General features: G+C 44.4%; 1 protein-coding gene and 1 long non-coding RNA gene across 3 annotated transcripts in view; one reads left to right on the top strand and one right to left on the bottom strand.

The window, feature by feature from the left end:
• SAMD4A (sterile alpha motif domain containing 4A) overlaps positions 1-17,213 on the bottom strand; it is a 224,201-nt gene extending 206,988 nt beyond the window's left edge. The window contains exons 1-2 of one of the 2 annotated variants that reach the window (XM_065941860.1): positions 16,902-17,213; positions 15,050-15,683 (exon numbers count right to left, since the gene is read on the bottom strand). In XM_065941860.1, coding sequence (XP_065797932.1) covers positions 15,050-15,245 — 196 coding nt within the window. In that variant the 5' untranslated portion in view covers positions 15,246-15,683; positions 16,902-17,213. The remainder of the gene's footprint in view (positions 1-15,049; positions 15,684-16,901) is intronic. The other variant, XM_065941861.1, reaches the window with a different exon arrangement.
• Positions 15,692-21,256, top strand: LOC136172444 (uncharacterized). Its single transcript, XR_010664025.1, has 3 exons — positions 15,692-15,877; positions 18,522-18,631; positions 18,765-21,256. It is a non-coding gene; the product is annotated as an uncharacterized lncRNA (long non-coding RNA).
• Positions 21,257-25,777: the final 4,521 nt, after the last annotated feature.

Raw genomic sequence — 25,777 nt, 5'->3', positions numbered from 1 at the left:
AATGCCGGAGTATCTTAAAGAAAACCAGTAGCAGCAGCAATTCTTGTCCAGATTATTCCTACTAAAACTACTGCACCATGGTGATTTCTGTGTAATGTATCAGAACCTTGATATCAGAATCACACACAAGGTCCAACTTTGATCTCACAGCTCACCATTTCAATATTTTAACTGTACTCTGCAAATACCACAATAATCTGGAAAATTTGCTAACACAGCTCATTCTGCCAGTGAAAGAAAAATGTGAGAATAGGGAAGTTTTGTTTAAAAAAAAAACCAACAAACAAGGACAATGGTAAGACTGTTCATTTCCAACTAACACTTGTTCAATGAAAGGTAAAGGTGAAGATAACATTAAAGAATAAAAAGCAGAGCATAATTATTTGCTTGTTTAGCTGAGATATGCAAAAATACTCAAAGGTTTCCTTCCTCCTGCACAGTTTTAAGCTGGATAATAACTTTTCCAAAAAAATTACCTCTTTAATAATAAAACTTAAACAAAAACTGAATTATCACACATTTTTAAAGAATTCAGACCTGCCAATTAATGTACAGAACCTCTGTGGCATGTTTTCAGTGGCTCCATGAACACTCACACCGGAATATCTGCAGGCAAGAATACAGCGGTCACCACACGGCATTTTATATAAGTTCCTCCAAAAGAAATTCTTCAACACTGACATCTGAAGTCCTTCATACTGGAAGAGAATGCACTCAATGATCTAATCAATTAAAAAGATGAAAGTACACACAAATTGAACTTTGACAAGCTACAGCCAGGCTAACCTGTGGGGACTCTGGGCCATCAGCTACAAGTCCCAGTTGAACCATCATATCCAGGCCTTGGTCCAGGCCCAGAGGTGTCTGGTATTCATTAAGAGAACCATGTGATTATTTCAGCTCTTGCTAACAAGCAAAAATTCGGAAAAAGAACCCAACGTTATCTTTTCCTGGATCTTTTGAACTCCTACCTTCCTGAATTTCTTTTACATATAGTATTTTCAAATTTATTTTTAATTGGAGGATAATTGCTTTCAGAGTTGTATTGGTTTCTGCCATACAACAATGTGAATCAGCCATAAGTATACATATGTCCCCTCCCTCTTGAACCTCCTTTCCAACCCCACCCCTTTCCACCCCTCTAAGTTGTCAGAGTCCCAGGTTGAGCTCCCTGTGTTATACACTCTGAAATTTTTTATCCTATTGTTTCAATTGGTCATTTCAGAACAACGTCACCTGGCATTTCTATAACAGGATGCAGCTTACAAAGTACTTTACACATACATGATCCCACTTCACTCTGGTAATAGCCCTGTGACTCCTGTAGAGGTAACTCCATTTCACAGATGAGGAAACTGAGGCTCAGAGAGTTTAAACCATTTTTACACAGTGATACAGTTCTAAGTGATGATACCAAGATGATACCGTATATCTTCTGTTAAGGGACTGCAAAGTAACTGCATTTATTTCTCTTATCTGGCCTTTATCCTGTATCTGTTGGTAACAGCACTAGAATTATCACCTTGCTCTGTTTTACTATTCAACTTTTAAGCAATTAGATTTTTCTCACATCCAAGATGTAAGCCCCATATGGACAAGGGATATGAGTTAAATTTCTTTGTATTTACTTATCCATTTTTTCAACAAAAATGTACCAAAAACACTTAAGTCCAGGCACAATATTTGGTGAAGTGAAGTCGATCAGTAGTGTCCAACTCTTTGCAACCCTATGGGCTGTAGTCCGCCAGGCTCCTCCATCCACGGGATTCTCCAGGCCAGAACACTGGAGTGGGTTGCCATTTCCTTCTCCAGGGGATCTTCCTGACCCAGGGACTGAACCTGGGTCTCCCACATTGCAGGGAGATTCTTTACCATCTGAGCCACAGGGAAGCCAATATTCGGTGCTGGAGGCTTAAAGTTACTAAGACACAGAGCAGTCTGGAGGGTGCACAATGACAAGGACTTGTGACAAGTGCTCTAAAGGAGGTGTCTGCAGGGTGCCAGTGAGCCCTGAGGGGTCAGGAGACATTCTCAGGACAAGTCTCGGCTGCTCCACCACACCTTCGTGCAAAGGAACTGCTCCAGCAGCCAGTGAATGAAATCCCTCCTACAAGTAGTGGGGCAGTCATGAAATGACACCCAGTTCTCTGCTGGGATTTAGGGTAACGCCAGTGGCTGAGTCAGATCCTGCATAAACCAAGAGGACATTACCGGAACTGTGATAAAAACATGCCAAAATAAAGCCAAACCTTCCTACACTATAATTCTCTGCCATTCCAAAATATGAGTGCTAATCATTCTCCAATGAAAACAAATCTGTGCTTTATGGTGAGTAAAGAAACAAAAAAGAGCGGAGTCTGGAAATAACTTAGAGGAAGGAGACCATCCCAATAACCAATGTCTTCGACAATCAAATAAACAGAACAGCTCGGTGCCCAGCACAGTCATTCAATGTGGTGTCCATGGTGGCCGACTCAGTCGTGGGAAAGTTGCGGGAGACCAAGGTCTAGGTCGTGGATGGTCAGGAAGCAACTGGGTGGACCAACAGCCCTTCCCTACAAGCAGGTACCCTTAGCTGACCTTCATCTTATCAACTCTTCAACAGAGGGGCTGGAGTAGATAAGGTCTCTTCCACCTCCTTAATTTTATGCTGCTAGAAAATGAAATAAGTAGAACTCACTCTTAGACCAACTATAACATATGTTTTCTTAAACGAATCTTCAGAAAATGTCTACCATTTACAAACAATGGGAGAGCTTGTTTTAATTTACAGCCCTCAAGTTGGTGCTTTGCCCAATTCCAAATCGTAAGGAGATCCTGACCCAGCTCATCAATTGCTAGTTTGTCAAAGTCAAGGATGTCACGAGCTATTAGATAACACATTCCTCATCCTTTCCTTTCTGCAGCTTGCCGAGCCTGTTTCCTTCCCCACGTCCTACCTGTTCAGACAGAGGCAGTAAAAGCCTCCCGTCCCATGAATCTTCCTAATAGGAAGGGAAATGTTTGAATCAATGCCTTTTACTTAATTTTTTTTAAATGCCAGAGGAAAAAAGAAGCTGAGCCATATCAAGCTACATAGGATTAAAATGTGATAAATAAGAGGAACATTAAAATGGACAAGCTGAAAAGAATTCTTCCTATACTGAATTTATAAAATGTTACTAGAACTACCATTAAATATCCTTAAGTACTTTTCTTTTAAACATCAACATTTTATTTATCCAAGAACTGGAAAAGATCCACAGCATTCATACAGTGGCAAGCAGTAAACAAGGGCTTTTAGATCACAAACACCTTGGTGATCTCCGCACATTTTAAGTTTCCTCAACTGTAAAATGGAGACAAAATCTGCTTTTTATTAGATACACAGTATTATATTACTTTGCATTATATAGATAGTATTATGCTACTTTGTATTATCTACAAAGTATTATGCTACCTTGCTTAATATACATATGTATACACAAAATAATAATAATTCAGAAACCAGGTATTAAGCCAGCGCTCCGTCGGTGCTTTGTGATGACCCAGAGGAGTGGGATGGGGGATGTACACACACAGCTGATTCACTTTGCTGTACCGCAGAAATGAACACAACACTGTAAACAGTTATACTCCAATAAAAAAAGAAAAGAAACCAGTTATTAAGCACTTACTATGTGCTGGACTCTCAGTAATAATAAGCACATCACCTAATTATTACAATAAATTGCATTTAATTTTCACAACCATTAGTTCTGCATCTTTATATCATTCATCTATTCAACAATTAAAGATAGTCGTGTGTGTATATAGCTATCTGCACAGTGCCTGACAGATACAAAAAAGAGGGGGAGGATAAAAGGTCTCTATTACCACACAAAGAATATCCTATTGTCACTTTTTATTTATTCATTTATTTAGACAGTGTCACGTGGCTTGCAGGATCTCAGTTCCCTGACCACAGATTGAATTGGGGCCAAAGCAGTGAAAGCCTAGAACCCTAACCACTAGGCTACCAGGAAACTCCCTTCTAGTCGCTTTTAGAACTACACAGAGAGAACAAAAAAGATTTGGAGACATAGGCTGCATTTACGATTTACTTTGCTAATAAAGGACGGACGCGCTCAGAACTTATCACTGTTATTGTGTGACCCCAAAGAAATGAGACTGAATTGGGTTCATTACGTCTCTTTTTAATTATGGTGACCCTAGTCTTCATAGTGACTTAGCCTCACCTCAATGCCTACTTTAAAAAAGAACAGAAAATCCCTCTACTTTGTATTTTCTAAACAAAGCACCACAAATCTGTAGCCCAGGAGGAATATACTGGAAATCACTTGAAGAAGACTTTTAAAACCACCCTCGCTCATTCACTACTTCATTTACTCATATTTTTTCTCTCTCTCTCTGCTTCTCCTCAGCTCTAGACAGTTTTGGATAAGTTTTCTTATCTTTATTCCTGATTCACAGAAGTCATAGAATCTTAAGGTTAGAAGGGACTCTGGAGGTCACTAAGAGGCCATGCGTTCTTTCTAAAGAAATACATACTGCGTCCCTGCAGAGGAGAAGCACATGGAGGAGTTCTGAAGCCTAACTGTTTCTTCCCTGACCAACATAAAAATGACAGTTTCCACCTCATCTCAAAGGGCTGTAGGGATGAATAAATGTGATAATGTATGCAAAGAATTCAGCAAGGTGCCTGGCACAGAGCAGGTGCTCAAGAAATAGGAGCCCATCTTACTTAGAAGTCTTATAGCCCTCTTGTTATACCCTAATGTTTTGGATCATGATGCTGTCATCAAGGCCTGAGCTAGCTACCCCTCTGGGTCCACCCACATATTTAATAACTACACCTTCTCAGCTCAGTTTACACCCTCCGTCCTTGCTGTGGCCACCAGCTTCCAGCAGGTGTAACCAAACAGCACCCCACCTCCGTCAAACCACTTCTCTGCAGCTCTCCACCTTGGGCATCCTCTGACACCAGAGCTGGGACACTGTGGAAAAGGCCAGCACTCGCACGTGTACAAACCTGGAAGTGCAAGGACTTAGTGCCCTGGGGCAGCCCTGGACCAAGGAGAGGGGAGCCCATTGATAAAACACCCACCGTGTCTGTCCCTTCTGAGGCACAGACTGCCTAGCTCCTCAGAAGGTCCCCAGAGCTCACGACAGTGACTGGCTTGATCACACAGGCTTGTGCCAGCTTCCCCTCCTTCCCTGTTTCTCTCCTCCCCAGCCCCCACCCCGCCTTTCCCTAGGATCACTGCCCAAAATAAACTACCTGCATGCCAGCCACGGTCTTGGACTCTGCTTTCTTAGGGACTCCAGGCTAAGTCACAGTCAACAGGAATGAGGATGAAGGACAAGTGAGCCCCAAGGCACACACCAAAGACCACACACCAAAGACACAAGATACGGAGGTCACTCTAAGGGCACACAATTAGCCTCTCATCCAGCCCCCAGGTCTCCATTTTACTCATCAAGAAGTAAGGGGCTTTGTCAAAGGCTATGCTTTTACTTAGATACGGGATACCTACCAGAATTCCTGTAATCTGCTCAGAATACAGAAGTCTCCGTAAATAAAAATGTTATCTCTCTTCCTTTCCTATTCCCCCATCAAAAGGGAAATGACATGAGTTCTCCATGATCCAGTCTTCCTACTCTTAGGAAAACCAGGCTGCCTCCTACTTCCTCATCCAAATATTCATGCATTAAGTTCCAGATATTCTTCTGGTATCTCGCACAAAATCACCGCTGACCTCACGTATCCTTACAAGGTACAGACTTTGCTTTTTCCCTCCAATTCTCCTTCTCAGAGACATCATTACTTATGGATGCTTCTGATGATTCCCCTCTTATTCCTTTACAACTCCAGAAATCCAAAAGTGGTTTTTGCATTGCCATTCTAGGCACGTATTTAAATCACATATTTGGTGTACATACTAACTCAGATAGAAAAGTACACAATGAAAGTCCATATTCTATGTGTATTTATGCTGCGCACACAAACACTTGAATTCTACTGACAGATCAGGATAAGCTGTCTCAGAAATTCCGATGATTGCACTTCGCAGGAGTATGCTGGGGAAGTAGGAAGAGATCTCTCCCATCCGGTCTCTGGGATTAACACTCCTGCTCTTTCCAGCTCAACTTGACAGTCCACAGCATCAGCAAGAAATGAATCTTTCCTGATGCCTCATTTTCCATGAGACACTGACCATTAGAATGCCTGGAAATTCCAGCAGGGGCATGGCCAAAAAGCTTGGGAAATGCTGCAACAGAGCCCAGCTCTGCCTCCCTCGATCTCAGACTCAGTTAAGGCCGACTGTCTCTGAGCTTGGGGAAATCAGGGATTTCAAACTGCTCCTTGGAAAGTTAGTGTTGGGGGTGGAGATGGGGTTTGGGAGGTGGAAACCATCGACTTCCCATGAAGTTTCACATAAATTTTCATTTGCAAACAAAAATCCGTGATACTCATCCATAAAACTTGAAAGCCAATGTACCAATTACCTCTAAATTACCTTTCACCTCTAATAGACAATGATCTTTCTACTCAAAGTGTGGTCCACAGACCTGCGGCAGCAGTATCACCTGCGAGTTTACTAGAAATGCAGGCGCTCAGGGCCCCTTACAGACCTCCTCAATAAGAATTTTCTGTTTAACAAGATCCCCAGGCAATCTGTATGCACATTACATTTTGGAAACTGGTTTAAGACACTTAATCTTTTCCTGTAAGTGTTTAAGACGCTTCTTCTTAATGCTAGTTTTAATCAAAGTAACATATTAAAGTATTCAACTGAAAGAAGCCAAGAAAACTAAGTCTCATAATTTTATGGGCAATTTTGGGGATAAAAATTTGTGGTGAGCTAATGTACTATTTTCTTCCTTTAAATATATTAGAAATCAGAAGTGTTTGGATTGCTCCTTCTTCCATTAAAGAAGATATTCCTGATGGACAATAGGCAACATGCTCCCCTCTTTCTAATGTACTCCAACTCATCCTTCAAAGGCCCAGGAAGCCTGCCCCTTACATGACCCAGCGGACACCTCCTGTACGCGTGGTTTTCTTAATGAAACGCTCGTTAAAGGTACTAAAAAGGCAAGAATCTCATAAGCTCTAAAGCTACTTGTTACAAATAACCAATTCAAGTTTACATCTTTCATCCGTTACTTCTTAGATGACCCAACCATCCTGTTCCCTCCCCTTCACTGGAGTCCAGTTTTGTTCTCTCATTGGAAACATAGAAGTTAGCAACTCTTTATGGTCTAGTCATTATATACACAGGTCTTCCTCAGCTTACAATGGGACTGCCTTCTGATACACCCATCAGGAATCAAAAAGGCATTCAGTACACTTAACCCACCTAGCTTAGCTTTGCCCAATTAGATGTGCTTAAACACTTACATTAGCCTACAATTAGGCAAAATCATCCAACACAAAGCCTATTTTACAATAAAATGTTGCAAATATCTCATGTAATTTCTTGAATACTGTACTGAAAGTGAAAACCAGAATTGGTCCAGAATGGTTGTAAGACTATTGGTTGTTTTCTCTGGTGATCGTGTGACTGACTGACTGGGGGTGGCCACCGCCCGGCATCACCAGAGAGGAACATAGAAAGATCACTAGCCTGGAAGAAGATCAAAATTTAAAATTCCAAGAATGAGTTCTATAGAATGCACATCGCTTTTTGAGTCATAAAGTCAAAAAACTGTCTAATTCAAACCACTGTAAGTCAGGGAACATCTGTATATATTACACATTGTTTTACCTCCACAACTCGAGTGTAAGATCCCTGAGGGGAACCATCACATCTATTTCACCTCTGGACACAGCTCCCAGCACTCGGCTGCAAGACTTGGTGAATTATGTGTACTGAGGAACTCGGTCCCACAGTTTCTTACCAGACACTCTTCTCCAGGTACCATTTAACAGTTTTATCTACAGTATAAAAGAAGCCACTGAATCATTTGACTGCCTTTATCCCCCTGGTAAACCAAGGCAAGGAAAACTGTATTAAAATGATGGTACCTTGGTGAGAACAAAACCCTAGAACTAGTTTAGGAGTCCTAAGGAGTGAAATGAAAGTGAAGTGTTAGTCGCTCAGTTGAGTCCAACTCTTTATGATTCCATGGACTGGAGGCCGCCCAGCTCCTTTGTCTATGGAATTCTCCAGGCAAGACTATTGGAATAGGTAGCCATTCCCTTCTCCAGGGGATCTTTGCGACCCTGGGATCGAACTCAGGTCTCCTGCATTGCAGGCAGATTCTTTACCGTCTGAGCCCAAGGAGTGAAATGCTCCTACATAAAAGCAGCAGGTTCCTCTGTGCTCCGAGTTGGCTCTTGGGGGGCAGGCTTCAGGGCAAGGCCCACACCCTGACTAGTTAGCCTCGAGAGAAAGCTTGGCTTCTCTTCCGAAAGTTCTGCTTTCCTTAGGAGATACCTGCCTCAGGCGGCTTCCACAGAAGCAAAAAATAGCTCAGAGGAGACGTCTGATTCTGCGTCTTAGTCTATATGACTCGGATGAACTCAGCCTTGGAAGGAATGATTAGAAAAGATGGAAAGGAAGAAACAGGCTAAAAACTCAAAGTAATTATATGTTTAAAAGAAAAAAAGGATTTTTATGAGCACCACACTTTTCCTAGCAAATGAACTATATAAAGCACTTCCCTCATGGATGAAAACCTCCAAATTTCTCCTCAGGTCAAGGAAGAGAGGTATTTTTTCTTCTCTAGTGTTGTCAATTCATATTAGAATTAAGCTTCTGCAGGATATACTGGGGAGTTTTCAGTTACTTCTCAGCGCTTCTGACACTCATTTCACTCTCATTTGTTTATTTAAACATAAACAAACCAATTTGACTGCTGTTAAGTTTGTCTGCCTTTGTCTGCTTTGATGGGACCTGTTTATAACACATATTCATCTGCTGAAGCCTTTGAGCATCCAAGCTAAACAACCAAATCCAACTTATTCACAAGATCACAAATGTGTGTGACCTGCTCCCTGTCATCCCAGACCAACTGAAAGAAAATTACAACACTCAAAGTAAAACATGTTTCAGGTATAAAGTCCCTGTACATTTCATTCCATAAAACGATTTCTCGTTTTCATGTTCACCAACTAAAGGGGAAAAGTGTTGACAAGTTATTTGAGAAAATTGATTTCAGTGCTGTGTTTTTTAGGACCCAACCTGACGCTGGGAAAGATTGAGGGCCAGAGGAGAAGCAAGCGACAAGAATGAGATGGTTGGATGGCATCACTGAATCAATGGACATGAGTTTTAGCAAACTGGAAGACAATGAAGAACAGGGAAGCCTGGCATGCTACAGTCCATAGGGTCCCAAACAGTCAGACATGACTTAGTGACTGAACAACACTAATGATACAGAATAGAACAATACAGCTAAAATATAGGAGGTGGAACAAAGTGCTGTGTGCTAAGTCACTTCAGTAGCATTCAACTCTTTGCGACCCCATGGACATGGCTCCTCTGTCCATGGGATTCTCCAGGCAAGAATACTGGAGTGGGTTGCCATTTCCTACTCTAAGGGGTCTTCCCAACCCAGGGATTGAACCCGCGTCTCTCGCGTCTCCTACACTGGCAGGTAGGTCCTTTACCACTAGCGCCATCTAAAATATAGGAAGTGGAATGAAGTAGATGTATCATTTCAGGGTTCCAAGTCATCTCCGATCTCTTCCAGATAATCCTTTAAATAAAAGATGTCTTATTTAGGAAAACATTATTTACATAAATTCCATATTAATACAGGAAAATTTAAACCTGGGGGAAAGAATAGGTCCTCACTGAATTGTTAACAAGTAGCTTCCAGACAATAACGAAGTTTTGTTAACTCCCTTCTACAGACAATCCATACAGTCAAAGCTCTGGTTTTTCCAGTAGTCATGTATGAATGTAAGAGTGAAACCATAAGAAGGCTGAGCAATGAAGAATTGATGCTTTTGAACTGTGGTGTGGAAAAGACTCTTGAGAGTCCCTTGGACTGCAAGGAGATCAAACCAATCAACCCTAAAGGAAATCAACCCTGAAATTCATTGAAAGGACTGATGCTGAAACTGAAGCTCTACTACTTTGGCCACTCACTGGCTCTACTACTTTGACTGAATCACTGGAAAAGACCCTGATGCTGGGAAAGATTGAAGGCAAAAAGAGAAGCAGGTGGCAGAGGATGAGATAGTTAGCATCACCAACTCAACAGACATGAATTTGAGCAAACTCCAGGACACAGTGAAGGACAAGGAAGTCTGCCATGTTGCAGTCCATGGGGCCACAAAGTCAGATACGACTTAACAAATGAATTGCAACAAAGACTCAGAAATTAATTGACCAGCCTAGTCTGATTGATTTCAACATTCATACTCTAGGAATCCTCTAGACATATTCCCTCCTATAGATATAAATAAATGGCCACCTGATAATACCTTCTTTTCCTCACTATCTCAACCCTTCCTTCTCTCCAGTATAGCAATGCTGAGGGCAACAAAGCTGCCTTGGGCTGATGACACCACCATGTAGCCAGAATGGAAATCTGCTTCACTTCTCCCATGTTCGCCTTTCAGAAAATCATGCATACATTAGAAAGCTTTCCCAAAACTGTACACACACACACACAAACCCCTCTTTCATCTTTTAACTCTCTTCCTCTTTCCTCATTCTCAGGACACCTGTGCCTAAAAGTCTTCTTGGGTTCTCTATCATTTCTGCAGGATCAAGTCAAATTCCTTAGTTTGCAAAGTCCTGCACAAACATCACCTCTGTTTTAACTTCTGTCTCTTACAGCCCAGCATTCTACAGCCTTCTAACCACTAAGAACTCATTATTTCTTGCACACAACCAGGCCCTTTCATAAGACAACATTTCTATAAATGCTATCTCTTCTGCTTGGAAAACAGCTTCATGCCTGCTCTCTACAATCCTTTTTACATATTAAACCAACTCCTATTCACCCTTCAAAATTCAGCTCAAGCTATAACCCTCTGCAGTGGGGTTTTCCCTGATTCCCTCAGGCAATTACCAGGATGTTCATAATGTTTCCAGAATCCCCACCGCACCACCCTTTTTATTGCTATGCCTCTGCACCTGTGATACGGTATTAGTCATTTACTTAACACTGGGTATCCATGGAACAGGCACTGGAATATAGCAAGTTACCTTTGCATTTCCACTGCAGTAGTAGTGGAAGGCCAGGAAAGTAGTAGGCAGTCAGTAAATGTTTGTTGAATGAAAAAGCAAAAGAAGGACAAACAAGATCTTATCCAGGAAATATCATCAGGAAAGCCCATACTCTTCTGCTTTCCTTTTACTCAATTTTGACTTAAAAAATCAACTCAGATGAAGCATACCTCTACTACAGAAACCAAAAATCATAAAAAATCATAGAATTAACATCTTTATCCTCTAAAGAGAATAAATACACCCACAAGTCCTTTTCATTCTCCACAATTAGTTTTATCTCCAACATTACCATTTCAGGTAGTCTTTTCTCTTGTATTTATTTATAAATACAATAACAATCCTTCTGCCATTTATTTATAAACATGCAATTTCTCCACAAAATATGAAAGTCTGTGGATTCACTTGTGAATCTCCATTTATTACACTATTTCCACTGGAAAATATACTTCAAGTTCAAATGCAAAAGTCATACACCAGTGCCATAGAATCTATTTTTCTTTGAAGAACTGCAAGTAAAGTCAACAGGTTCCATTTTTAGGTATCAGATGACATTTTAGCATCAGAAAGTCATCTATATACTGAGACTGTTCAGAAATCACAATGCTAACCTGTAACCTGGGCTGGTGGCTGAAGGACACGTCTCTGAGGTTATGAGGGTTCTAGAAACAACCTCTTATCTCAGAGAGCTGATCATGACCAGTAACCACTGACTAAATCCAGAGTGAAACACACATCCATAAGGACGAACTAAAGGATGTCTTTGGATCTCTGATGACTATGAACCTGAGGCAAAGGATGAACCAGTGAACCTCTAGAATCTCAATAAACGCTAAATTTAAAAGAACAGAAAGTTAGTATCAAAATACATTCCACAGTTTTCAAAGAAACCATGTTTAATGTGAAGGATTATCTCCTTATTTAAAGTTAGTCCTGGAGAAAACAAAGTCAAGTGTACACTAATTTTGTTATACTGAGATCAAGCCCCAGATATGAATTTCATTCTCATTTATCAAGTTTTAAAATCTCTCAACACCAGAAGAAATACGTGTGTTTGTTTAACTCATGATTACAAAGTAAGGTAAGTGATATATGAGGATTTTGGTATAGGAAAAATCAGCCAGCCAATGAATGAGTCATTCTAACAGCCTAGTTTTCTGAATGGGTAATAGCTTTATGTAAAGCTCCAAAAGAGCTTCAGAGGTTAATTACCTTGAGTGTTAATATTTCCAATGTTTATGGCAGATTTCCCTTCCTTCCGAAAGAACATATTTAAAAATGTATCTTTTTTGGTCATTTTTTGGTCCTTCACTCTCATTAATGGTAAATAGCAATTATGGACTTAGCTAATTACAAAGTAATGTCTGAAAGACCAGTTGAGATTCCCTAACCTAATATTCCCAAACCTTTAGGGCTTTTGCTCCCAATTCTTATATTTAAAGTTACAATTTTTCTATTTCCTACTTGTCAAACTGTCAGGGGTCAGTTTTCACTGTTGGTGACAGCAACTCCTCACCCCATTCTAAATTGTACTACCCGTATATTTGTCATGGATCATTTGTCAGATAGGAAAAAAAAGTTAGGACCGTTATTTAAAATAAGAGGAAGTTCCGAAAGAGGGTCTGAAGTATTCTCCCAGACTTTATGCCATCTATTTCGGTTGCTGAGTAGGCATATTTGCCCCTTCCTGGTTCTTGGCTAGGTTCCAGATACTTAAGAGAGCTGTGCTCCAGACTCAGGCATTCTGTGACAAATCTTATTGCTCTTTATGATCCCCCTCCTAATGCAGATGTAAACCAAACTATCACATGACCTCACTAATGAATTTCCGTACTTGCCAAACAACAAAACAAATGCAAAGTTTCCACGGAAGCAAAATATTCAGGTTGAAAGATTAATCCAGAAACTGGAAAATGGTCCCTATGTTACATAATAGTTACAGTTTCATATATTTACAGCATTTAGCATCATGAACAGGAGGGAGCTTACACAAGTAAATATGGTTTAAAAAAATTTAGGGGAAAAATTACCAAATGATTTTTTTTAACTGACAGAAGTTCAATTTTTTCTCAGTTTATTAAATTATTAGATACTTAGGCTAAGAAACTTCTTTTTAATTTCACACATCTATTGACTTCACTTACTAAACTGATGGCTGCTATACTGGGAAAAGTCTTCTCTTTTACTCAAAGGGAAAAATGGTTGCTCTAACGTGTGAGTAACCTAAAGGTTAATATCATTGTTTTAAACAGTCCCTACAAGCACTGAGGTCAAGCATGCAACATAAATTACTGTACTTAAAGTTTATATAACCTTGTTCATCAAACCGGAGAAAGCAAAACCAAGCAGGTGATCCAGGCTACCTTGTCACATTGAGAATGGGAGTAAAGAGAGTAGGTCATCAGTTATCCTAGTTATGTTTCCACACCCTTATGAAGGAGGCTGGTCCTCCGGCTATTTACAAAGATAGAAATGAAGGGGAAGGGGGCTCTGCCAAGGCCACCCTTGTGAGTAACACCCAGGGTGGGCTGTTAGGTTCAGGCTGAATCCCCCGGGACCATGTGGGCTTTCCCTCGGATTGGCCCACCATACTAGGCAGCCCTGGATCCTCTGGGTACAGTCCTATCTGGTCAGGAAAAGGCCTGTGAAGATTTCCAGTGGTCACTGCCAGCCTATGATTCTATATATGGAAACATCCCATCCTCGTGTGTCCAGCAGTGTGAGCACCACACCAGGGAGGAGGGTGCGCAGCAGACCAGCCTCCCTCTTGCAGCACACTCACTTTGGTGTCTCCCAGGCCCTGCTGCCCTGAACTGGACCTTGTCATCAAATGGCAGCCCAGACCTCTGCTGAGTCTTGCAGGCTGGCGGCTCTAACATGGAACAGCTGGAAGAGGACCCTGCATTCTTTTCTCTGCATAAACACTGGGGGCTCTGTTCACCCTTCTGCGGCAGCAGGAACTAGAGAATTTCCCCATCCCAAATTACAACCAACAGACCTTTCCCCCACCCCCATCCTCACCCCCTACCCCCAGCCCCGGATATAATTCCAGTCTGTCACCACCCATGCTAGTAAATAGCAAACTGCTGAATATATCTCAGTACCTTCACTTTCTATACTAGTTGAGGTGTTTGTAAATACACTAGCAGGGTAATAGGAAACAATTCTGTTTTGTTCAGTAAAGTTTCCTGACAAAAGCGTTAAAGACCCTGATTTCATGCTTGCTCCCTATGAGACCCTTTCTATAAAATGCGTATCAATATAAATAAAGTCGTGATAGTTAAGTGTTAACCACGTAGTACATGAAATGCAAATATCATTTTAATAGTCTGTAGCATCACCTACAAATTATTCTGAAAACAGAGCTCTAAAATTGGAATATCGGTGGAGAAAAAAAATGAATGTAAAATTGGGTTTTCATATATTCCTCATACAGCCTAATCAAAGCTCAGCTACTGAAGGGCAGTCTCAGGCTTCTTCGTGTGTTGCTGAAATCCAAAGAGCCACGTTGCCCAAAAGGAGGAAAGAAAAATAGCCCAGAAAATCCAGACTCTACGTGACCTGACTTAATTATTTCCCAGGAAACTGCATGAGAGAAAAATCAATCATTCATGCTACCGTAGCTACCACACGGAATGGACTGAAGGAGTTGACAGTGGGCAAAAAAAACCCCGAAGCTGCCAGCGGAGGTAAGTGGGCGGCACGGCCTGGGGCGCGGGCGGCTTGCGGGGGAGATGCCAAGGACCCGGGGGCCGCGGGGGTTCGGTCCCGAAGGACCGGCGATCGGGGGCGGGGCCAGGCCCCAGGCTGGGCAGCGGTGGTTGGGGGTGGGGAGGGGAACCCGGACCGCGGGACGGCCGCGGCGGCCGCGCACTTACCCGGACTGTTGGCCTCGCCTTCGAGGACGTGCAGCTCGGCGCAGTCGGCCAGCGAGTGCTCCAGGCAGAGCTGGAGGAAGCGGGCCTGGGTCTGGCTCACGCGCTTGAGCAGCGACAGCAGCGCAACGGTCTGCTCGCACTCGTTCCAGCCCTTAAACCAGCCCGCCAGCACCCCGACCTGGTCGCGAAACATCATGGTTAGGGGGCGGCCCTCAGTCTACAAAGCCCCCGGGGCGCCCCAGCCCGCCCCGCCCGCCCCAAAGTTTGGCGGAGCCGCAGCCCCGCGGCCGCCGGAGACGCGTTCCCGTTCCAAGGTGGCTCGAGTGCCCGGACGCTGCAGGTACTGCCTCGGCTCCTGCCTCTCTCGTCTGGTTTCAGTTACGTTCTGGTGGTTCTGGCTGATTTCCCCAGAGATGATGACAGACAGTAGCACGGAAATATTTCTTTTTTAAAAAAATAACGATTAAAAAAAAAAATTTCCCCACAAGGCACACAAACTGAATGAAGAAGGCTCTCTTTCCCCCTCCCCTCTTCTCGCAGCTTCGGGATGGTGATTTCCGGCGTCCCGGGGTCTCTTCCCCGCTGGGCAGCAGCTCGAACCCTTCACACCCGCATTCCCGAGTGGCGATCACCACTGGAAGGAGAGAAAAGGCTGCAGTGAGACCTCGGCCAGCGAGGGAGCGCGCCGGGGAAGCGAGTGCATCTGAGGGGGCGGAGGGGGGCGCGCCGCGGGGTCTTAGTCCCCCAAATTCCGGCCGCCCCCTCCGCACCCGGATGCTGGAGAGGAGCTATTCTCGTTCTGGGAAAGGCAAGAACCCTCCTTCCCAGGTGCGTGAGGAAGACCGCACGGCTTCCTGTTGCTGCCGCTGCGAACGGCTAAGGCTCCCCACACACCCCGCCCGGGGTGGCCTCGGGGGCTGTGCTTGCAAACGCCCGCACCAGCAACAGATCTTCCTCGCGCAGAAAACTTGCACTGCGGCTGCGAAGGGGCGCGGGGGTGGGGGTGGGGGCTAATGCAAAGCAGAGGCGGAGGCGCGGCAGCCCGAGTTCCTTCCTCCTCCTCCTCTCCCTCCTCCTCCTCCGCCACCTCTTCCTCCTCCTCCTCTCGGAGAAGCAGCCGAACGGCTGCAGCTCCATCTACAGCAACAGCCAGCATCTCCACCGCCAGGCGCCCCTCTGGATTTAGGCTGTGAGCAGCCGCGGCAGCAGCTCGAGACAAAAATAAACTCTCCCCACCCAGAGCTCAGCGCCCAGCGGGCAGAGGCGCAGCCGGAGCCTCGGCTCCCGCGCGCCGCTCGGCTCCAGCCCACCCGGGAGGTCTCTGAGGGTCCGCGTCGCCCTGAGCGATCGGATGTGTGCGTGCGTGTGCGTGCGTGCGTGTGTGTGTGTACTCGTGTGTGTGCTGTAGGCATCCTGCCCCAGCTCCCGCCGCCTACGGGCGGGTCCGGCCGGCCCAGCTCCTGACCCGCGCGTCCCAGGCCGAAGTCGGCACGGCCACGGGCGCACGCCGAGCACGGAGACAGTCGGCGCCCACAGCACTGCCTCCCCCGGCGGGTAGGGCGGTTCCGTGGGGACTGCGGCTCCGCGCCGCCGGCACACGCCCCCGAACGACCGCGAAGAAGAAAAGTTCGGTTTCGAGGGCTCCCCAGTCCTAACCCTGTCCCGGTGGCCGCCAGCGGCGAAAAAGAGAGAGCCCAGCGACTCGGCCAGCCCTCGAGGGGCGACTCACTCTCAGCAGCCCCGTTTCCCTGTTCCCAGAACTTCTCGAGCGGAGGTGGGGGAAAGGCCCCCAGGAAGGAGACCCAGAGACCGCGGGCTCCCCGGCCTGGGGCGTAGGACAGAGTGCGCTCACCTCGGAGCGGTTCATCCCGGCGGCTCGAGGCCCCACGCGCGGGTCCGGGGCGGCTGCGGCTCTCAGCGAGGTTGGGGGCGCCCGGAGCGCGGGCTGCGGGCCATGCCGTCGGGGCGGGCGGCGCGGAGAGAGTGCGGCGCTGCGGGTTCGGGCCGCCGCCGCCGCCGCTCCTGCTGCCTCCAGTGTAGGCTCGCGGAGGACTGAGCCGCCCGAGCCGGAGCTCCCCACATGCTACTGATTAACATACACCATTACATCATGGGCTTGGCAGGGAGCGCCCGAGCGGGGGGAGAGGAACCCGGGAGGCGGCGGCGGCGGCACGCGGGGGGAGTCGGGGGAGGATCCCCGGCCCCGGCCGGCGGCAGGGGTGGGGTGGGGGGAGGTGGATTCCTAAGTGGGGACCAGAAAAGGGGAGGGGAGCGGAGAGGGAGGAGCCAGATGGCGCAGAGGGGTCGGGTTGGAGGAACGGCGGGGCGGAGAGGGAAGAAGTTTGGGGAAGAGGAGGGGTCCAAGTGAATTCCTGCCCTCTGCTGCCGGCCTGTTCTTGAGGGGCCAGGGCGCTTGAGCAGCCGGAGTGCGGACGGGAGGGGACCCGGAGGGCGCTTGAGCGGGGGCGGTGTTGCCACCGGCCGCTCGTCCTTGAGAATGTGGTGCGCCGACTCCGGTGACCCCTCGGCCCTACTGGGGCCCGGGGGTGGCAGAGACCTGGGGTCAAGGACGCTGGGGCTGTGGACGGGTTCCGGGGGTCGCAGAAGCCAAGGGCGGAGGAGGCCGAGGGGTCGTATGCAGGGCTGGAAGTGCCTGGGCACCAGGCTCCTGCGGCCCATGTCCTGTGAGCGCGAGAAGTTCCCGGGCTGCTCACCCCTCGCCCGGGTCGGACTTCAGGTGTCCTTTACTCCTGTGGGCGGCCCCGGCCCCTCTGGGGCCTAGCTCTCCGCTGGGGAAGCCGCCCGACTTTGGGGGCCAGCCGGGAAACTATGCCTGGCGCGCTGGCTGCGGCTGCGGCTCGGGCTACGGGCCTGGAGCGGAGAGGAGGGCCGCCGCGGGCGGCAGGGAGGCGGGCGAGGCCACCTGTCAGCGCGTCTGCGTCGTCGCAGGGCTGGGCAGCCTTCACCTGGCCCTGCAGAGTGCGCGAGGCCTGGGCCGGGCAGGGCTGCAGAGGGCCTCGCCGCGCACACCAGGGGTGGGGTGGGATTGTGGGGTTGGGGGTGCAGCGCCGAGGCCAGGCGGCACAGGGAGGTATGGGAAGGTGGCCTCGGCTAGTCTCCAAAGTAGAGAACTGGTTACAAATACCCTGAAACCTAAAAATCTGTGTGTCTTCTAGCATTAATTGAATATGCACAAGAGGGCTTGGTGACCAAATCCAGACTATTCCCCATATTTTAAGTGAGAACACTGAGCCCTTGAACATTTCTCCAGCAACCTGTGGCTTTCTTTATGTGTAGTTCTGAGACATTTGTGAAACGCATGCTTCAAATCCAGCCTCTCTACTCTTGCTAATACAGTATTTTTGAAGATAAAGTGTCTGAGATATTATCCACGGATTTAACACTTCCTTCTTTAACTCCAGCATATGTCCCTGGATTTTCAATTATTTCTTCCTTCCTCCCTCAAACCTAGTTTCTGCACCATTTAGATCCTGTGAGACACGTGACTGCACCTAACCATCTGCTGGGGTAGTGAAAGGTCTTGTGGAGCTGCAGAAATTTAGGTGTTACCATTAAAATAGGGTATGTGAATAATTTTCTTAAGCTCATTATTAGCCAGCCAGGAAAGGTATCTGCACAATTTAATTAATATTTTGCTCCCAAAACAAGAATTCTAGAGTCAATGTTTTAATTTTGTTTTGTCTTATTATTACAGAGTCAGGAAATTTTGAAGTATTTTCTCCAAAACGTTATTACCACTAGCTAGTATGGATGTGAGAGTTGGATTGTGAAGAAAGCTGTGCCGAAGAATTGAAGCTTTTAAACTGTGGTGTTGGAGAAGACTCTTGAGTCCCTTGGACTGCAAGGAGATCCAATCAGTCCATCCTAAAGGAGATCAGTCCTGGGTGTTCATTGAAAGGACTGATGCTGAAGCTGAAACTCTAATACTTTGGCCACCTCATGCAAAGAGTTGACTCATTGGAAAAGACCCTGATGCTGGGAGGGATTGGGGGCAGGAGGAGAAGGGGATGACAGAGGATGAGATGGCTGGATGGCATCACAGACTCTATGGACATGAGTTTGAGTAAACTCCAAGAGTTTGTGATGGACAGGGAGGCCTGGCGTGCTGCGATTCATGGGATCGCAAAGAGTCAGACACGACTGAGCGCCTGAACTGAACTGAGTACTTAGTAATAATCGCTATCAGAAAATGGGGAAAGGCTTCCAGCACAGTCAATCTCAGTATACACCTTGCTATCAACTGCAACCAAACAGAAATTGCCCACCTGGGGCTTCCGGAACCCTCCAAGAGTGTTTTTGTGTGTGTGTGTTTTTTTAAAGAAAGTGGGAAAAGTCACTTTCATTAATTATTGTCAGTTTACTAACTCAATAGTAAAACTAAAAAACAAAACCAACAAACCTTGAGGCAAATTGAATTCTATTTAAGCTGAAGAAAGAAAATACTGCCACCTACTGGAAAAGTATACTGCTTACAGCATCCTTTGACCTAAGGAAAGATTTAGCCAATTTTTTGGCTATTTTTTGAATACCAAGAGGAGCATCAATGAGTTGCCTTGTTTTTTGTGGGTTCACAATACTTGTGACTTCCCTTGCCTCTGGGCCTTTTCCCTAGTAGTGGAGATGAAACCCAGAGTGGAGATGAAACCCAGTGAGGCTGCTTCACTTTCTCACAGAGTGAAGTCACACTGAAGGAATGAAACCAATACTCTCAGTTAAATATATATTTTTGTCTTAAATATGGATTTTTCCTATTCGAACTTCTACCCAGTTTTTATGGATAATTAAGAAATGGCTGTGCTCAGACACTCAGTCATGTCCGATTCCTTGCTGACCTCATGGACTGACTGTAGCCCTCCAGGCTCCTCTGTCCATGGGATTTTCCAAGTAAGAATAATGGAGTGGGTTGCTATTTCCTCCTCCAGGGGATATTCCTGACCCAGGGATCAAACCCATGTCTTTTACATTTCCTGCATTGTTAGGCAGATTCTTGACCACTAGCACCAGCTGGGAAGATTAAGAAGTGGCTAAAATTTACTAAATACCCACATGACTTGGAAAAGGAGTTTTAGTGCCAATTCTAACTTCCAGAGAATAGAATATGGGCAGTAATATGGGAGGAGTGGGATTTTATTAATAGATGAGCTAGAAACATGGCTGGCAGGGAGGGAAGCCCAGGAGACAAACCCAGGTACTTCTCTGTACACTGTACTCAGAAAGGTGCAGAACTGATGAGCATGGAGGCAAGAATAAGCTATGCTGGCCAAGATGTCGAGAAGGATTTGACTATGCAAATATTAGACTTGGGTGACTGAACAGAAGTACCCAGGAGTGAGGAAATCTGAAGACTGATTGACAGTGAGCCAAACTGGCATCTGCCTCAGATAGAACTCTATCTCTGTAATATTTGCCACTAGGATCTAGTGTGCTTCCTGAAGAGTAAGCACAGCTACAGTCAAGTGGTTTCTGTATTGAGAATATTATTTAAAAATAATTATAACGCCTGCTCTCATAAACTTGTTAGGAGGTCTGAAAATAACTGGCATATTACTTTATACATAGTAGGTACTTGATATATATTAGTTTTCCTTCTTTGTAGGCACAGAGTATGTTAATTTGGCTAATTTACATCTTGGGTCTGCCTCATAAAGAAACATGCTTTTTCATTCTTCAAAAACGTGCCCTCTCAAAAACCCTCTAATAAGGCCTAGGAGAGGATTGCCAGGGCTTGAATTAGGATTCAAGGGGATGAAGAGAGCGATGTGGAGGAAGAAACTGCAGAACTGGTGACAGATGGAATGTGGGAAGGCTAAATCAGGAGTCAGGTCTGCTAAGATAGCAACAGTGAAAGGCAAGCTGGGTGAGGCCCAGGAGCCGCTGCTTAGGGAGACTAAACTTGAGTTCATATCTCATTAGAAGGAGTTCAGAAATATCTCAGTGTTGGCAGGGGCACGCATTCAGATAGAAAGCCGGTATTCTGTTAGCCCAGGGTAGAGAGCTAATGGCCAGCACCAGTTTCCTATATCCCTAGCACCATTTCATGCCGGTGTCAGGATCATGGCTGCTGACTCAGTTCAGTTCAGTCGCTCAGTCGTGTCTGACTCTCTGCGACCCCATGGACTGCAGCACACATCTTCCTTGTCCATCACCAACTCCTGAAGCTTGCTCAAACTCATGTCCATCGAGTCGGTGATGCCATCCAACCTGGGGTGTTGACTGGCCCGGGGTAAGCCTGGCCGGACCAGCCAGTGGTAAAGCAGTGGGACTCTTGAGGAATCTGCTTTTGCTTTTCACTGAAGTTCTTACCACTCTCAGTATAGTTTTCAAATTTTCTTCAGTGCCTCAATTTAGAGGATTTTTCCAGAAAAAAAAAAAAAAGACTTCTTAAACCCAGTGGTAGGAAAACTATCCATGATGACCTATAAAGTTGGGATAGGAGGGGAGAGGGAGGCTTAAGAGGGAGGAGATATATATATAATTATGAATGATTTGCACTGTTGTACAGCAGAAACCAACACAACGTTGTAAAGCAATTATCCTTCAATTAAATTTTCTTAAAAAACAAAAAGAGGAATGCCACTGCCCAAAGGCCATTCCCTGGTGGCTCAGACAGTAAAGAGACTGCCTGCAATGTGGGAGACCTGGGTTTGATCCCTGGGTTGGGAAGATCCCCGGGAGAATGAAAGGGCTACCCACTCCAGTATTCTGGCCTGGAGAATTCCGGACCAGAGGACAGAGGAGCCTGGCAGGCTATAGTCCCTGGGGTTGCAGAGTCGGACATGACTGAGCAATTTTCATTTCGCGTCACTTCACCCAAAGGCCATAACAGATGTGATTAGTTACTCTTGAGGAGTCAAACATGAATATGAATTGGATGGACTTGTTGGATCCATGAGGAAAAGCTTTTTAAAATTTTGGTAAAATATGTATAACATAAAGTTTACCTTTTTAACCAGTCTTAAGTATAAAATTCCATCACATTAAGTACATTCACATTGTTTGTACAACCATCTTGAAGTATTCATTTCCAGATCTTTTTCATCTTACCAAACTGAATTTCTGTACCTGTTAAACAATAAATCTTTATTCCTTCCTCCCCTCGGTCTCTGCTAACCATTGTTTTGTTTTGTTTTGTTTTTTTACCACTATTTCTAATTTTTGTCTCTGAATTTGTCTATACTAGGTACCTCATAGAAGTGTACTCGTACAATATTGTCCTTTTGCGTTTGGCTTATTTCACTTAGCATATTGTTTTCAAGCTTCATCCATATTATGGCATGTATCAGAATGTTATTCCTTTTTAAGACTGATTAATGTTGCATGAAGACAACTTTTGAGACAGCTTTCTCTAGAATGGAGTTTGATAAGAAAGGTGAACTCTAGTTTGTAGGGCATATATTCAGGTAAATTGCTTTTTTGACTGATTTCTAAAGAGTATAATCCAAACTTACTACCTGGCACTTAAATGAAGCACAAATTCAATTGAACCACAGTTTCAAACGCAAATGCAGATGGGTTCACACTTTTTAAAAATAAGCAATATTTGAAATATTTGAAAGCAATATTTAAAAATAAGCAATGTGAAATATTAAACTATAGTTTTTTTACAGTAAAATATCTTATGTCATAGATAAATTTGCAAATAAATATAGTCAAAAGGTTAAATATAAGTGTTGTAAACTACTCCTATTTACAGGCTTTGTGTAGGTTAGGATTACAAAAGTAGGAGCTTAGATCTTGTAGAGGGATAAATTACCCTAGATTGTCATGAGAGAAAGAAAGCAAAAATTATTCATTCTAGTAGTCAAATCCTAAATCTGATATTTTTTGTTGATTTAAGAATTGCCAGTATCTTTTCGAACTGAAAATGCACTTGAAACATGTCCACAGTTTTAAATATTAGGTTTGCACAAAAGTAATTGCAGTTTCCGACCATAAATTTTAAATCATCATAACTAGGCTCAAACAGATTTTTATTAATTAAAATAGGAACCATTAAATCAATACATTTTGCCAGTGAGAAATAAGTTTGTTTACTCCTATAGTGTAAAACTCTGTGCTTCAGGATTCAAGGAACTCTTGGAAAGCATTTTCTGCCTCCTACTGGTTGTGGAAGCATTTTCCCTGCAAAAAGTTGCTTTAAGAAGTGGGAGTCAAGTTGGTGAGAAGTCAAGTGAATATGGCAGATGAAGAAAAACTTCATAGTCCAGATTTGAAGCATTGATTGTGCAATGTGTAGTCAGGCGTTGTTGTGGAGAAGAATTGGGCCCTTTCTGTTGACCAATGATGGCTGCAGGCATTGCAGTTTTTGGTGCATCTCATCGATCTGCTGAGCATACTTCTCAGATGTCATGGTTTCACTGGGATTCAGAAAACTGTAGTGGATCAGAGCAGCAGCAGACCACCAGTGACCATGACCTTTCTTTGGTGCAAGTTTGGCTTTGGGAAGAGCTTTGGAACTTCTTCTTGGTTCAACCACTGAGCTGGTCATTGCAGATTGTTGTACAAAATCCACTTTTCATTGCATGTCACAATCTGATCAAGAAATGGTTCATTGTTGTCATGTAGAATAAGAGAAGACAACTTATTTGACACCTTCAAAATAATTATTATTACTTTTTTAAAATTTGTGGTCAGCTCATGAGCCACCCACTTATTGAGGTTTTTCACCTTTCCAATTTGCTTTAAATGCCTAATGACCATAGAATTGTCCACGTTAAGTTCTTTGGCAACTTCTCGTGTAGCTGTAAGAAAGTCAGATTTGATGATTGCTTTCAATTGGTCCTTGTCAACTTACGATGGCCAGCCACTATGCTCCTTGTCTTCAGGTCTCTTGTGTCCTTTACAAAACTTCTTGAACCACCACTACACTGTACATTTATTTCGTTAGCAGTTCCTGGACCAAATGCATTGTAGATGTCTCGAGTGTTCTCTGCTGCTTTATGAGTCATTTTGAACTCAATAAAAAATTGCTCAAATCTGCTTTTTGTCTAACATCATTTCTATAGTCTAAAATAAATATAAAATAAATAGCAAGTATGTCATTAGCAAAACAAACAACAAAAACATAAAGCGAGAAATGCACATTAATATGATGTATAACCACATTTGTTTGAGTGCATTCCAATATCAAACGGCAAAGTTCAACAATGCAAAACAGCAATTACTTTTTTACTAACCTAACAACTGACATTTTTTTTCTAAGTTAACAAACTCCTCTTTATTTTTTAAACTTTTTATTTTGTATTGGAGTATAGCTGATCATTTTTTATTTGTATGGGAGTATAGATGATTGATGAGGATGAAGGAGGAGAATGAAAGAACTGGCTTAAAACTAAATGTTAAAAAACTAAGATCATGGCATCTGACTCCATTACTTCATGGCAAAGAGAAGGGAAAAAGGTGGAAGTAGTGACAGATTTCCTCTTCTTGGGTTCTAAAGTCACTGTGGATGGTGACTGCAGCCTTGAAATCAGAGACGTTTACTTCTTGGTAGGAAAACTATGACAAATCTAGACAGTGTGTTATAAAGCAGGGACATCACTTTGCTAACAAAGGCCTGTATAGTCAAGGTTATGATCTTCACAGTGGTCAGATAAGGTTGTGAGAGCTGGACCATAAAGAAGGCAGACAGCTGAAGAGTTGATTCTTTTCAACTATGGTGCTGGAGAAGACTCCTGAGAGTCCCTTGGAGAGAGAGAGAGACCAAACCAGTCAATCTTAAGGGATATCAACCCTGAATACTCATTAGAAGGACTGATGCTGAAGCTGAAACTCCAGTACTTCGTTCATCTGATGCAAACAGCTGACTCACCGGATGCTAGGAAAGACTGAGGACAGAAGGAGAAGAGGGCATCAGATGATGAGATGGCTGAATGGTATCACCGATGCAAAGGATATGAATTTGGGCGAACTTCAGAAGATGGTGAGGAACCAGAGGCCTGCGTGCTGCAGTCAGTCCATGGCATTGCAAAGAGTCAGACACGACTGGGTGACTGAAGAACATAGCTGATTAACGGGCTTCCCAGGGGCGCTAGGAGTAAAGAACCCACCTGCCAATGCTGGAGACATAAGAGACGGGTTTGATCCCTGGATTGGGAAGATCTCCTGGAGGAGGGCATGGTAACCCACTCCAGTTTTCTTGCCTGGAGAAGTGCCCATGGACAGAGGAGCCTGGCGGGCTACAATCTATAGGGTCACAAAGGGTCAGACACGACTGAAGTAACTTAGCACGCACATAACTGATTAACAATGTTGTGATAATTTCAGGTAGATAGCAAAGGGACTCAGCCATACATATACATGTATTCATTCTCACCCAAACTCCCCTCCCATCCACTCTGCCACATAACATTGAGCAGTGTTCTCTGTGCTATGCAGTAGGTCCTTGTTGGCTATCCATTTAAAACAGAGCAGTGCGTGCATGTCCATCCCAAACTCCCTAACAATCCCTAAATAGCTGAAATTTTGTAATGTACACATCTAAAGTCATATTTCTATAATCTAAACAAAGATCAGACTCCCCTTCTCCAATATTCTTTAAAGCAACCTCTCTGTGATGAGAACATTCCAAGACTGCTGGCACCAACTTTCTCTTAACCAGATACTACTGTTGCATACTGCTGCTGCTGCTAAGTCGCTTCAGTTGCATAGGATATGTTAAATATTGATTAATCCCACACTTTCCACATCCTTGGAATGTCCCTAGTT

Source organism: Muntiacus reevesi, chromosome 7, assembly GCF_963930625.1.
Source record: "Muntiacus reevesi chromosome 7, mMunRee1.1, whole genome shotgun sequence".
Classification (NCBI taxonomy): Eukaryota; Metazoa; Chordata; class Mammalia; order Artiodactyla; family Cervidae; genus Muntiacus; species Muntiacus reevesi.
This window is presented reverse-complemented; position numbering and strand designations above follow the sequence as displayed.